The 15,293-nt window shown below is 45.1% G+C and overlaps 2 protein-coding genes across 2 annotated transcripts in view; both read left to right on the forward strand.

The window, feature by feature from the left end:
* The window catches only part of LOC309335224 (vomeronasal type-2 receptor 26-like), a gene marked incomplete at its 5' end in the record, with an annotated part of 182,495 nt that overhangs the window by 17,566 nt on the left and 149,636 nt on the right, over positions 1-15,293 (forward strand). The gene's annotated exons all lie outside the window — the stretch shown is intronic.
* On the forward strand, positions 1,820-8,552 carry LOC309336557 (uncharacterized protein; the record flags this gene model as incomplete). The annotated part of the gene is made up of 6 exons (XM_081852499.1): positions 1,820-3,424; positions 4,209-4,335; positions 4,455-4,555; positions 4,652-4,778; positions 6,034-6,123; positions 7,000-8,552. The coding sequence occupies 6 exons, from the start codon at positions 1,820-1,822 to the stop codon at positions 7,572-7,574; spliced, it is 2,625 nt and encodes an 874-aa protein (XP_081708625.1). The 3' UTR covers positions 7,575-8,552.

A 15,293-nucleotide genomic window follows, 5' to 3' on the forward strand; every position in this document is an offset into this window, starting at 1 on the left:
TTGTGTAATGGGAGGTTATATATATATGCACACACACACACACACACACACACACACACATATATATATGTGTGTGTGTGTGTGTGTGTGTGTGTATAAACACAACTTTTTTACACAGCTCAAGTGTGTAAAACAAACAAACCTATAAGTGGCTTACAAAATTTATGAAATAAAACGTTAAAATGGCTGAATAAAAAATACAGTGGTAGCTTGGTTTACAACCATAATCAGTTCCTGAGGTTCGTTTGTAAACCAAAACAGGTTGTGACCAAACGTGCACTTTTGCCAATGAGGCCTCCAAAACCATTTTTGTTCGTAATCCCCCCCAAAAAGGGTTGTAATCCAAAAAAAGGTTGCAAACCAGGACACACACTTCCGGGTTTGACGTGTTTATAATCCAAAACGTATGCAAACCAGACTGTTTGCAAACCCAGGTACCACTGTAGTTAGAAGCAAATATTTGAAAACATTCAGAAGATTAAAATCCAGGGCAGTTAGTAAGAAAGGAAACACTTTTACATGTCAATATTACATGGTGTGTTACAGAAGTAAATGGAAAATTTCTAAAAAATTGTTGGAGTTTTTTTCTGCTGAATACATTACACACAAAGTTAAGGGTGAAAAAAAGATGTTCAACAAATGGTTTTCCTCTGAGGTAAAGTTAAAGTAGATCTAGAAAAGTACTGCAAAAAAAACCCAGTCATTTTTATCTTTCTTTTCTTAAAAAAATAAATGTCTGGATAGGCTTGCCTAAACAAAAATGTTTTAAGTGGGTGCTGAAAATAATACAGCAAGGATGCCTGCGTGATGTCAGTGGGCAGGCAGTTCCAAAGTTTAGGTGCTACCACATGCAGCATCAATTTAGCACCTCTTTTTGCTCACCTGTATTTAAATTGTTCTATGTATATTTTTGGGAGGGGCCATTGGTCAGTTGCAGGGGGTGAGTGGGTGGTAGACCCATTACGTTTTGGGGAGCAGGGTCCCTAAGACAGCATCCTAGGAACCCCAGCTCCCCAAAAGTGACTTCTGCCTCACCACTGCAAAGTGCTGGTGCTATTTGCCCTCTTAGTAGCTAAATAGGTGCTTATACGCAGCCTCAGGCAGTTTTGCAATGATCATCGGTGAGGGAAGTGCAAAACATGCTCTGGAGCTCCATTAACTACAAACCCTGAAGTTTGGGGGGCCCTCCAAACTGGCGCCAAAGTTTTGCAGTCCTGTTGCCCTGCCCCTGAACCATGTAACTGACTTGGCCCTGTGTCACAGAAACACATCAAACTGGGATCCCTAGAACAGGAAAATCGGCCCTCCAGATGTTTTGGGACAACAGTTCCCATCATCCCTGACCACTGGTCCTGCGAGCTAGGGATCACGGGAGTTGTAGGCCAAAAACTTCTGGAGGGCCTATGCCTGCCCTAGAATTTGCAATTGAATAGTTTCAGATATGTTATAGGACTCCAGTTAGCAACAACAACAACTCATAAAATGATTGTTTATAAATGTCAGTTGCGAAACCAGCTTTTCAAACTATAATGTATTTATATATTCACACAGACATATAAATATGAAGCAGGCTCTGGCTGACTAATAATAATAATAATAATAATAATAATAATAATAATTTATTTATACCCTGCCCATCTGGCTGAGTTTCCACAGCCACTCTGGGCAGCTCCCAGCAGAATATTAAAATTATAATTAAACAGGTGCTTCTATTGAAAAGCAGTGATTGATTGATTTTCTCTCTCTTTCTCCTCCCCCTCACCCCCCCCCCCCAAACTAGACTCGGCTGGATTCCTTCACAGTGACTGCCTCTTACGCAATGGGCAACCTGCAGAATAAGATGGAGAGGACAAACGAAAGGAACTGGTTGGGACCACAGTTCAGCATACAAGGGGCATGGAGCAGTCCCCAAAACCCCACCGAAGAATCTCCACTGCAGCCTTCCCAAGAGCTGGAGGATGAGAATTTCGTTCTGGCACTGGAAAGCAGTATGGAGGAAGAGAAGGAACTGTCCAGTTCTGACACGCTGAACTTGCCACTTCCGGCGCAAGCACACTGTGGCCAGGTTCCCCTGAAGAGCACCCCAGGCGAGGTCCCAAAGCTGCGTAGAAGCAGGCGTCTCCTAAGGCAGTCCTCCTCCACATCCCTTGAGCCAGAGGACGCCACCGCTATGGAGCCACCAGCAAAAAGGCAGAGGATATCTTTCGTGTGGAGATACTTCACGACAACAAGCAAATTTGTGGTCCAGTGCCGTGTCTGCCATAGGGCCGTTCGCCTTGGGAGGCCTGATGGTTGCCAACTGGTGGGAACCACTGCAATGCACAGTCACATGATGAGAAAGCACAGAGACATCCTTGACAAGGAGTCGGAAAGCGGCAAGACTGCATCTTCCAGGCCTCGAACCCGGTCTGCCTCAGGCACTTTTGGATCTCACTCCGCTCTTAACAAGCCAGCAGGAAGTGGCCAGATGACACCCTCCAGGCCTCATACTCGGTCCATGTCAGGCGCTTCTAGATTGCAATCCACTCCGCTGACCTGTGTGGCATGCCAGCCAATGGAATTCACTTTGCTAGAGGGCAACAGCAGCCAAGATTTTGAGTCCAGGGATGGCAATGCTGTGCCGGTACAGCAGGACTATGCAAAGGAAAGGGCACTACCAGCACTCAAGGAAGGAGGAGCCTCTGGCTTCAAAAGGCCCCAAAAGAACCAACTTCAAAAGGTTGCAGCCAACATGGAACCATCAGCCCATCGTGGGAAAACGTCTTTTGTGTGGAAACTCTTCGCCAAGGATGCCAATAGCAAATTTGCGGTCCGTTGCAGTCAAACTGTTAGTCTTGGGAAGCCCAGCGGCTGCCAGCAGGTGGGAACCACCACAATGCACAGTCACCTCATGAAATGGCACAGAGATGTGGCTGACAAGGCCAAAAGGAGCAGCAATACAACACGCTCCTTCCCTCCTAGGCAGAAAGAAAAGGCAAATGACCGGGTCTGTGGAGGAAAGATGGAAGAGCTAGACTCTGTGGCAACTGACGCAGGGAAAAGAGCAGGGGTAGCTCCTCACACCGTCCATGCGAGGGGCAGTGTGACTGCCTCAAAGAGAACCGCACAGGAGATCCTGGGTGAGGAGGATGCCCTCAGCTCAGACGCTCGGCGCCAACGTTTCAGGCATTTCCGCTACCAGGAGGCCGAGGGACCCCGAGAGGTTTGCAGCCAATTCCACCGCCTTTGCCAACAGTGGCTGAAGCCGAAGAGACGCACCAAGGCTCAGATGCTGGACCTGGTGGTCCTGGAGCAGTACCTGGCTGCCCTCCCCCCGGAGATGCAGAGCTGGGTCAAAGATTGTGGGCCGGAGACCAGCGCCGAGGCAGTGGCCCTGGCTGAAGGTTTTCTCATGAGCCAAGCGGAAGACCAGAAGGAGGCTGAGGTGAGAGACTGTTTTGCTTTGGTAATTCCAAGGCCCCAATCCTTGGTTGTATTTGGATTCACTGCCTCAGGCAGTGCTGATCAATCTTCTAGCTGATAAATTAGACCCTCTCAGGTGCTGAGATCAGCAGATGGGGCCCTCTTGGTAGTTCCTGCACCCTCAGAGGTTTGGTGGGTGGCAGAAGGCCTTCTCTGTGGTGGCCCCTAAGCTGTGGCACTCCTTCCCCACAGAGGTACATCTGGTACCTACATTATACAGCTTCCAGCGAATGCTGATGACGCTCATTTTTACCCTGGCTTTTAGGACTCGCCTTACTTCTATGAATCCAAGTTTTGAATTGTTTTTAGTATTGTGTTTTAATGCTGCAACCTGCCCTGGGACCCTAGAGTGAAAGGGAGGGTACATAATAATTATTAATAATGATGATGATTATACCATATTGGCGCAAATATAAGCCGCTCCCTTCCTGGCCTTTGGGGAGAGGATGGGGGACTATGCATGGGACAGGCACCACTTTGCAATGCTCCTGGTGCTGTTTGCCCCGCGCTCCTGGCTGCATACTGGATAATTTTTGTAAGGTCGTGAATATAAGCTGCACTTTTCATGGTCGGAATTTTTTTTTTGGGCGGGGGGTGCGGCTTATATACGGGCCAATACGGTAATAATAACTTAATACTTGAACATTTATTCATCTTACGTTATTTAATGGCACCCCTGGCCTTTTCCTGACTTGTTTCCTGTCTCTCCCCCCCCCCCCATTTCCTTGCATGGGCTCCTATCTCAGGTGCAGGAGATGTCATCCAAAACAACCTCACGTTTCATGGAGGCAGAGGACCACCTGTTGGATGCCACCGAGAGGCCACTGTTCAGGGAGATCAAGCAGGAGGCTGGCATGGGCACCACCTGTCTGGGTAAGGACCATAATGGAGCAGGCTTCAACATGGTCTCTCCTTCTCTTGAATATGCCTGGATCCTGTGGTTAAATTACGGAGCCTAAAATGCCTCCCCGTTTTCTTTGTCTTCTCCGTAGGACGTCGAACAACGTTTGGAGACAGCAGGATGGCTCCAGAGGTTCCTTCTAGGCCTCCTCTTTGTGGTGGACTGGAAATGGCTTCTGCTCAGTTGGAACAGGTACGGGGTGGGTGGAATTGTTGGGGAGATGGGCAGGGGACCACCCAGGACCCTTTTTCAAGAGGTGCGGGATTTGATGGGACATCCTTCTTTCAGGCTCCCGTGTCCCTTGAGGAGGTGGCGGTGCATTTCAAAGAGGACGAATGGGCTCTGCTGGATCCGGACCAGAGAGCGCTGCACAAAGAAGTCATGGAGGAGAATTATGCGAGTCTGGTGTTTCTAGGTAAGGCTCCTCCTTGGTTTTGGCCGATAGATCCTGAAAGCAAGAATAGGTGCTGCTCTTTGTATGCAGCAGTGCATTGTGGGAAACTCCACAGCATGTGACAATGGCTGACAGGGCCTCCAGCCTGCGGAACTCCCTGCCTTCTTTCAGACATCTGCATAGCTGTCAACTTTTCCCTTTTCTTGCGAGGAATCCTATTCAGAATAAGGGAATTTCCCTTTAAAAAAGGGAAATGTTGACAGCTATGCGTCTCTAAAAACTTTACTTTTTAGTCACATCTTTACAATATGTATTTCCCCTCCCCTTCAGCCAGCTAGTATCTGTTGCTGTTTTACTGATGTTTGCAAACACGTTTTACAGATATTTATTTATATTATTTTAAAGTTTATTTATACTTTTCAAATCCATACATTTCATTAATTTCACAATCATTTTAACATTTCAAAGTCTGGCTTCCTCCGCCCCCCCCCTTTCTGCTGTTCCTTAAATTTATTTTTTAATATCTTCTGCATATCCAAACTCATTTAATTATCTCATTTAATTATCTACTTTAAATATAAACTTGAATGAAACTGCAGGTTATTGCAGTAATCCTGCCCATGTTTTTATCTGTTTGCAATTTATCTGTAAATATTCACTAAGCCATTCCCATTCTTTTATAAAAAGTTTATCTTGATTTCTTATTCTTCCGGTAAATTTCGCCATTTCTGCATATTCCATAAGTTTTTGCATCCTTGCTATTGTAGTCGCATACATATACATTTCTATACAATTTAGGTAGTTCTGTCGCTAAATTCCGAAAAGAGAAGCTTCTGGTTTTTTTTTTTTTTTACAAAGTTTATTTTGAACATCCTCTTCAATTCATTATATATCATTTCCCAGTAAGCTTACTGGCTTACCATTTTACAGATATTTATTGACTGATTTAATTGAATTTATGCCACGAGCTGCCTTGATATATGCTATGAAAGTGCAAATCAAAAAAATTCAAATAAATAAATATTCAGTTAAATAAGCTCTGGCCCCATCGAAGCTATACATTTAAGGCAGCATTATATACCCAGGCCTATGGGTATTAATTAATCTATGACCTGTAAAAGTGTGGGGACTATTATTATAATTAGGTTGTCTGTCAGTATGCTCTTTACTATGTTTTTGTCATTGATGCTGTGTAATGTGTTTTAACGTTGTACGGCGCCCTAATAAAGGGCAGTATAAAAATTTAATAAATAATATCTTCTTTCTCTGAAAAAAGGACTACCAGTTTCCAGATCTGACATCGCTTTGCAGAAAGAATGGGAAAATGCATTCCTTGAGGGCTCTGAAGAAGAAGAGACATTAGCAGGTAGGTGCTTAATTGACAGGGGACTCCTGCATTTTTGGCCTAGCAAGCTATGCAGACACCTGGCAGACATTTTGATTTCTGCGTGGCCAGACTCCCATGCCCTCCGTAATTAAACTCTGCACCAGAAGGAGGCAGGGCCTTTTTAGTAGTGTCTCCTGCGCTCTGGAATTCACTTCTGAAAGATATACAATGGGGGCTCCCCTCAGTTTAAGAAAGTCTTTATAAAAACTCACCTCTTTTTCCTTACCTGTAACCGAATGCTGGAGAGGTAGCTCTCTACCCTGGCCTTGAGACACGTTTTGAGAGCCTCCCCCTTTCCCAGGACTGCAATATTTTTATCCTTTTTAAAATTACGGATTATAGATTGTTGTAAACCACCCCAGGGCCCGTTGGCAGAGGGTGGGTAATAGATTTACTTTATGCTACTTATTTTACAAAAACATTATTTAGCGCTTGATGATAGAAAAACCTCAAAGCAAGGCACAAAGCAACTACAGCTATTCCCCTGCAGAAATCAAGGGCCAATTCAAATAATTTAAAATAGTAATAAACTACAAACACATCAGTATTCTAGGTATCTGGGTAGACTTGTCGGAGCAAAAACGTTTTTAGCAGGTGCCAAAAAGAGTAGAGTGAAGGCACTTATCTCATATCAGTATGCAGGGAGTTCAAAAGTATAGAGACTGCCATACTAAAATACCAATTTCCTACAAATGCGGAACACATGTGGCATGTGTAACAGTATCAGTTATTATATCCTTTTCACCATCAGAGTCTGTTTGATGGAATTGAAAGGAATCTGCCTCCCCACTTAATATTTTCTGCTTCCTTCCTGATTTGAGGACCTGTTCCTGATTTCTCTCTCGATTCTTTCAGGTGATGGGAGTGATAGTGATGAAGAAAACAGTCCTCAAAGAACGAAAACTGAACAAAAGCAGAAGTGCTTGACTTCTGTAGGGGCTGGCTTCCGCGAAGTTCCAGTACTGGCAGAACGTCATGCAGGAAACAAAAGGAATGTTGAGAATGGAGAGAGACTGTTGATGTGCTCCGAGTGTGGAAAGGGTTTCATTGGCTGGATGAACCTTACTAAGCATCAGAGAATCCACATGGGAGAAAAACCACATGAATATTCAGAGAAGAGGAAGCCATTCTCTCACAGCTCAGACCAGAGGTTCCATGTTGGCACAAAGCCCTACAAATGCTCAGAGTGTGGAAAGAGCTTTGTTCAGAGCACGTACCTGAGAGTGCATAAAAGAATTCACACAGGGGAAAAGCCCTACAAATGCTTCGAGTGCGGAAAGAGCTTCGGCTGGAGTGGAAACCTGAACAGGCACCACAGAATCCACACAGGGGAGAAGCCGTATCAATGTTCCCAGTGTCAGAAGAGTTTCCGTCACAGATCAAGCCTTAAACTTCACCAGAGAATTCACGGAGGTGAACGCACTTTATAAACATCAAGGTTTTTGTGGAATACATACGTTAATTCGCATTACAAAACTTGCACTTGGGAGAAACTCAACGGCTAAGAGCAGGCATAGGCAAACTCGGCCCTCCAGCTGTTTTGGGACTACACTTCCCATCATCCCTGACCACTGGTCCTGTTAACTAGGGATGATGGGAGTTGTAGTTCCAAAATACCTGGGGGGCCAAGTTTGCCTATGCCTGGATAGTGGAGCGTGGATATTCTCGTATCCCTTCAGGGGAAAGCACATGAATAATTACAGCAACCTTCACAATCTGGTGCCCTCCAAATGTTTTGGACTACAATTCTCATCACAGCCACTGGGTTCCCCCAAAGAACATGGGTGGTGTTTTGTATTTTGTAGCAAAAATCCACCTTCCCACCAAAATACAGAACAACCACATAGGATTTGCACCAGCCTGGAGCTACGATACTTTTGAATATTCATTTATCACTGTCCCGTTGTGTTTGAAAGGAACTATTGGACAGCACTTTGATTGACTTGTTTATTTCTAGAGTCACGTTTTCCCCTAATTATGACTTACTGGCATTGCATTGCAATAGGATGTGAGGTTTTTCATCGTTTCTGCGGCTCCTGGGCTGCCTCATGTGTAGCAGTGCAGAAGGGCGAGCCTACTAAACCACAAATGCAATGCAATGAGCTATTTCTGCTTAGTTTTGTACACAGCACACACATTTTGATAAATAACGACCTTTTGCATTGCCTTGGCGACATTTGAAAATAGGTCTTGGAGATGCCAGTTTTGTGTGGATGCCCTTTGGATATCTAGACTGGATTTGAACACATCAAAGAAGAGTTTCAGTTAAACGTGTTGTAAATTTAAACAGGGGAATCCGGGAGGGAAAGATGGGACTCCACAGCGCCATCTGGTGGCACAGTGTTATATTGCATACACAACACTTTATCAGCCTAGCAGAGTCCTTAATGTGAAGAGCACTATGTATATAATGTGTTGTGTGTATTCTTATTTTGTTACTATTTGTATTCGTTATATAAGGTTATTTTTTATCTGTTGAATTTGCAAATAAACGGTTTTTTTAAATGAAACAAATTTTTGGGGGGGAAATTGTGTGACCAGAGGCCTGGCTTTCTTTTAGCTAGTGATTTAAACTCCACAACTTAAAGCCTTTGAAAAGCACAGCAGCTTGAGGCAGCCGTAGTTCTGAATCTCAGTTTCTGGGATTCGTGGGTGTCGAGAGTTGTTGTTGCATTCAGGTTCTGCATTTGGGCTTCCAATTAAAGGGATAGCTCCCATTCACACCATACCTTTAAAGTTGGAAGGGACCCTAAGGAATCTCAGCTAAAGCATCCATGACAGCAACTCTTTGGTTCAGACTCCTTTACTTCACATTGCTTTAAACAAATGTGCAGGAATCAATGTAGGCTTATATGGTTCTCCTAGAGGACATAGGACCTTACTACAGTGGTACCTCAGGTAAAGTACTTAATTCGTTCTGGAGGTCCGTTCTTAACCTGAAAGGGTTCTTAACCTGAAGCACCACTTTAGCTAATGGAGCTTCCCGCTGCCGCCGCGCCGCCATTTCTCTTCTTATCCTGGGGCAAAGTTCTTGACCTGAGGTAATATTTCTGGGTTAGCGGAGTCTGTAACCTGAAGCATATGTAACCTGAAGCGTATGTAACCTGAGGTACCGCTGTACTTCTTTAAAAGTGAAAGCTGCTGCTGCTTTGGTGAGCACTCATAGTCGAGTAAGATTGTCTTCCATAAACACGGTTCTAACTGAGTCCGTAAGTGACTGTGGAGGCCGATTCTAGATCCACACATCTTCCACAGTGGGGACATTGGTTTTCGGGTGGGAGTTGATCATGGTGAGGGTTTGCCAAGCATGCCTTCCTCTTAGCAGGCTTCTCCCTTTCGTCCTGAGTTTGAGCATCTTCAAAGTCCAGGACACCTTTGGTAAAGGCTGTTCTCCAACTGGGGTGCTCGCAGGCAAGTGTTTCCCAGTTGTCAGTGTTTATACTACATTTTTTTAAAGATTTGCCTTGAGAGAGTCTTTACACCTCTTACAGTCATAGGAAATTGGTAGGGCTATGGATGTTCCTGGCCTGAAATCCTGGAGTAGATCTACACTTAAGGTTTTTAACGCTAAAAAGGAGTTAAGGAATTATTCTGACAATCATATAACCATACGACTTTTTAAAAAACCATTCATAATGCATTATTAAAATGTGACACCAGAGGGCGCTGCAGAGCAACCAGAAACCAGGGAGGGAAAACGAAACCAAAGGGGACTTTTGCTGCCTTGACGTTTTACAGTGATATTTCTAATATCGTTCTAATAACTTTTAAAAGGTGAGTGTAGTTCCAGCCCTAGACAGCCACTGCCAGTCAGTCCAGAGAATACTGAGCTGGATGGATGGATGGATAGATAGATAGATAGATAGATAGATAGATAGATAGATAGTATAAGGCACTTTGCTATTTTCCTATTGAAGCAGAGGGCCAAAGCTCAGTGCCTGGGCATCTGGTTTGGCTTGGTCCCCAGTTCTGCATAGCCAGACTTGGTTTGCCAGGCCTTCTCCTGTGGGCCACAAGTCCATTTTGGGCAAGTCACAAAACATCTGATGTGGGCAGGGCAGGGCAGGGCTTCAAAGAAACAACCAGGAGCTTAAATTGAGTCCCTGATTGTTGGATTGCTCCCACCACCCATCAGCTGAAACTGCTGCTAAAATAATAACAATAACAATTTATTATTTATACCCCACCCATTTGGCTCGGTTTCCCCAGCCACTCTGGCTGGCTCCCAACAGAATATTAAAAGCACGATAAAACAGCAAACGTTAAAAACTTCCCTGAACACACCTGCTTTCAGATGTCTTCTAAAAGTCAGATAGTTGTTTATTTCCTTGGCATCTGGTGGGAGGGCATTCCACAGGGCGAGCGCTACTACCGAAAAGGCCCTCTGTCTGGTTCCTTGTAACCTCACTTCTCGCAGGGAGGGAATCGCCAGAAGGCCCTCGGAGCTGGACCTCAGTGTCCAGGTTGAACGGTGGGAGTGAAGACGCTCCTTCAGGTATACTGGGCCGAGGGCGTTTAGGGCTTTAAAGGTCAGTACCAACACGTTGAATTGTGCTCAGAAACGTACTGGGAGAAAATGAATGTGTTTCAGGACCATTGTTATATGTTCTTGGCGGTCACTCCCAGTCAAACTGCTCAGAAGACTGATTTGACTTTCCCAGATAAGATCAGAGACCTACCCAGTGCTACTTTTCCAGAAGAAGAGGTAGAAGAAGAAGAAGAGTTTGGATTTGATATCCCGCTTTATCATTACCCAAAGGAGTCTCAAAGCGGCTAGCATTCTCCTTTCCCTTCCTCCCCCACAACAAACTCTGTGAGGTGAGTGGGGCTGAGAGACTTCAGAGAAGTGTGACTAGCCCAAGGTCACCCAGCAGCTGCATGTGGAGGAGCGGAGATGCGAACCCGGTTCACCAGATTATGAGTCTACTGCTCTTAACCACACTTAACCACAAACGCCTCCCTTTTTGTTTTAGAATGGCAATGGCACCCACATAAGAGGTGCTGGAAGTCACCTGAGAGGTTCCAGAACCTACCTGAGAGTTGCGGGAACTTACTTCTGGTGGGTTTCCCCCTGGAAAAAAAGCCCTGGACCTACCAACTCCACCTGGTACGCAGGATGAGACCCTACCTGCCCACGGACTGTCTCGCCAGAGTGGTGCATGCTCTAGTTATCTCCCGCTTGGACTACTGCAATGCGCTCTACGTGGGGCTACCTTTGAAGGTGACTCGGAAACTACAACTACCGTAATCCAGAATGCGGCAGCTAGACTGGTAACTGGGGGCGGCCGCCGAGACCACATAACACCGGTCTTGAAAGACCTACATTGGCTCCCAGTACGTTTCCGAGCACAATTCAAAGTGCTGGTGTTGACCTTTAAAGCCCTAAACGGCCTCGGCCCAGTATACCTGAAGGAGCATCTCCACCCCCATCGTTCTGCCCGGACGCTGAGGTCCAGCGCCGAGGGCCTTCTGGCGGTTCCCTCATTGCGAGACTTGATGTTACAGGGAACCAGGCAGAGGGCCTTCTCAGCAGTGGCGCCCGCCCTGTGGAACTCCCTCCCATCAGATGTCAAAGCGATAAATGACATTCAGAAGACATCTTAAGGCAGCCCTGTTCAGGGAAGTTTTTAATGTGTGATATTTTAGTGTATTTTTGGTTTCTATGGAAGCCGCCCAGAGTGGCTGGGGAAACCCAGCCAGACGGGCGGGGTACAAATAATAAATTCTTCTTCTTATTATACCCAACAACAACAGGCAGTATGGACCAGAGCACATTTTCCTATTGGCTGAATTATTTCTCCTTTCAGCCACTCCTGATCTGTCTTGGGTGGTTGCCAGGAGTAAATGCAGTGTAAGCCGTCAGTGGAGACTTAAGGAAGCTGGAGAGGCTCCAGCAGTAATTTGCATTTTCTCACCATGGATCATAGAGAGAAGTAGAGTTCGAATGTCCTCCATTCCCCGCTCCACCGTGGAGCACAGCAGGGACCCCTAGCTGACCCTAATCCTCTCTGACGCATGCACATCCTGTACACTTCCGGTGCCATTAGCCAATTTGCCTCTCTGGCTCATGGAGCCAGAGTTGTAGCAAAGTGCACACAGGCATGAACATTCTGAGCATCACAACACTGGCGATGGTAAGAGGACTTTGGTTGTTCCCAGCAATGTTATGTTAGCTCTCTGAAATTTGGAATGTCTCCAGGTAGAATGGTATAAAGATAACCCCAATGGCAGCTGAAGGGCAGAAATCACCCAAGCTGCTGTCTGTAGGCTAATTTTGCTCACACAACTGGACTTTTGTCGTTTTCTTACTCCTTTCTCCATGTAGTCCTGCCTACATGAACTCTGGGAAGTTGCAGGGAAACAGCATAACAGGGTGGGGTGCCTGATCTGACTGACTGCTGGGTCCAGTTCCGCCACAGCAGATTGGAATTATCTATCCAAAGTCCTGAAACCTCAGCATTGAGGAATAGTGAACGTCTAGTGTTTCCACTTTATTTTTTAAAAAAAAATTAATTGAAATTTTCAGATAAACAAAAGCATACATAATAACAGACGAGACACAGATAACAAAACCTGACCATGAACGTAATCCCAGTGCCAATTGTAAACACACAGAAAGAAGGGTGGGGGCACAAATAATAATGGAGAAGAGGTTGTTGTTGTTGTTTAGTCGCTTAGTTGTGTCCGACTCTTCATGACCCCATGGACCAGAGTACGCCAGGCACTCCTGTCTTCCACTGCCTCCCACAGTTTGGTCACACTCATGCTGGTAGCTTCGAGAACACTGTCTAACCATCTCGTCCTCTGTCGTCCCCTTCTCCTTGTGCCCTCCATCTTTCCCAACATCAGGGTCTTTTCCAGGGAGTCTTCTCTTCTCATGAGGTGGCCAAAGTCTTGGAGCCTCAGCTTCAGGAACTGTCCTTCCAGTGAGCACTCAGGGCTGATTTCCTTCAGAATGGAGAGGTTTGATCTTCTTGCAGTCCATGGGACTCTCAAGAGTCTCCTCCAGCACCATAGTTCAAAAGCATCAATTTTTTGGCGATCAGCCTTCTTTATGGTCCAGCTCTCACTTCCATACATCACTACTGGGAAAACCATAGCTTTAACAATGCGGACCTTTGTTGGCAAGAAGAGGTAGAAACACCAATGGGAAAGGCCAATAAATATAAATTATATATTTTTTTCTTTTTAAGAATGCATAAACCAGTTTAAGATGTAAATAATAATACAAATACTTCTTTTTGCATCCGAGATACCTTGCAGAAAATTAAATCGCAAGGACTCTGTGTGCAACCTTCACCCTAGTTTTTGCATTCAATAGCTAAAAACACCCACTAAATCATTTTACGTCTGCTAAAGGTTTTCAAACTTTGTCAGATAGAACTAATTTAGCAATAACTTTAAATGCTGAGAGTTAAATCTTAAGAGCAAAGCCTAGGAATAAAGAGGACAGCAGTGTATACTTTTAGAACCAGTAAATCACAATATGCAGGAAAACCAAGGCTAAATCAAGAGATTTTTAAAATTCTTATGCAATAACAAACCTAATAGATGTGTTTAGTTAACCATTACAATGCACATGTGGGTAGATTTACAGACTTGTGACTATAGTTACAGTTTCTTATAACCATTTGTCTCCAGATAATTTATACCTTTTCAAGCTAAATGCCAAAAATGATTAGGCATGATAGCAGTTCATAATGGAGGGTGGAGATTCAGGGTGGGGCAAGATAGGACAGCTCCCTGTTGTCACAAAACAAATTCAACAAACGAAAAACAAATAACTGAAAATGACACATTAGATCTAAGTTGTCTGTTATACTCCATGACTTTTACTGCTACTGGTCTAAACCACTGAGCCTAGGGCCAGTGGCGTAGCGTGGGTTGTCAGCACCCGGGGCAAGGCAAGTAATTTGCGCTCCCTAACCCGTGGATTTACACCCCCTAACCCTAACCCCCAGATGTTGCGCCCGATGCGGCTGGCCCCCCCTGCACCCCCACGCTACGCTACTGCCTAGGGCTTGCCGATCAGAAGGTCGGCGGTTCGAATCCCCGCAACGGAGCGAGCTCCCATTGTTCAGTCCCTGCTCCTGCCCACCTAGCAGTTTGAAATCATGTCAAAGTGCAAGTAGATAAATAGGTACCGCTCCAGCGGGAAGGTAAACAGCATTTCTGTGCGCTGCTCTGGTTTGTCAGAAGCGGCTTAGTCATGCTGGCCACATGACCCGGAAGCTGACTACGGAGAAACGCCGGCTCCCTCGGCCTATAGAGCGAGATGAATGTGTAACCCCAGAGTTGTCTGCGACTGGACCTAACGGTCAGGGGTCCTTTACCTTTACCTTTACACCTGCCATTCCTTATTCCACCATCCCTTTAGAGTGCAATGAATTATACATCCAGCGCTGGGCCCATTTCAGCCATGCAGCCGTTGCTAGGTGGATGATTTGATCCTTCTATCACCCATTTGGCAGGGTTTTAGTTTTTAATTTTTGTATCCCGACCTTTCATTTGCTTTCAATTCTACTACCCTTTTTCCTTTCTCCTTCCTTGCCCTTCTCTCTCACACACCCCACCTCTTAGCAAAAAAGCTGCATCTTCATCCTCTGGTGATGCCCAAGAAAAGGCTGACTCAGTGACCTTTCTCCACAAACGCCAGGAAGGCTGAAGTCAGAGCCGGTTAACTCCCTTGTATCTGTCACTAAGGCATTAAGCAGTTTATGTTTAAAGCATTTCTTGCCCTTCCCTTCCTCTGAGGCTGGTGAGGAGCTTTTGTAATAAGTCTAATATATGCATTTAAAATTGTTTTGCAAGACCTACTTAACCTTCAAATTCAACACAACCTAATCAAGTATTCTGCATAGGATTGCACTTGAAGAATTCAAGAATTTACAGAAAACGTAAGTTTCCAAAATCCATTATTATCAGGGCATCGACTTTTTCAAAGCGACTAGTCTTCTTTAAACGTATATTCTTCTTGTTCTCTTATTCTGTAAATTAAATCTGTGAGCTGCACATATTCCATCACTTTAAGTTGCCATTCTTCTTTAGCCGGGACCTCGCTCGTTTTCCATTTTGGGGCTAACGAAACACAGTCCACAGTAGTAGCATACATAAATAGTCTTATTTGAAACCTGGGAATTTCCCTCTGA

This window comes from Podarcis erhardii, assembly GCF_964252035.2.
Source record: "Podarcis erhardii genome assembly, chromosome: 2".
Taxonomy (NCBI): Eukaryota; Metazoa; Chordata; class Lepidosauria; order Squamata; family Lacertidae; genus Podarcis; species Podarcis erhardii.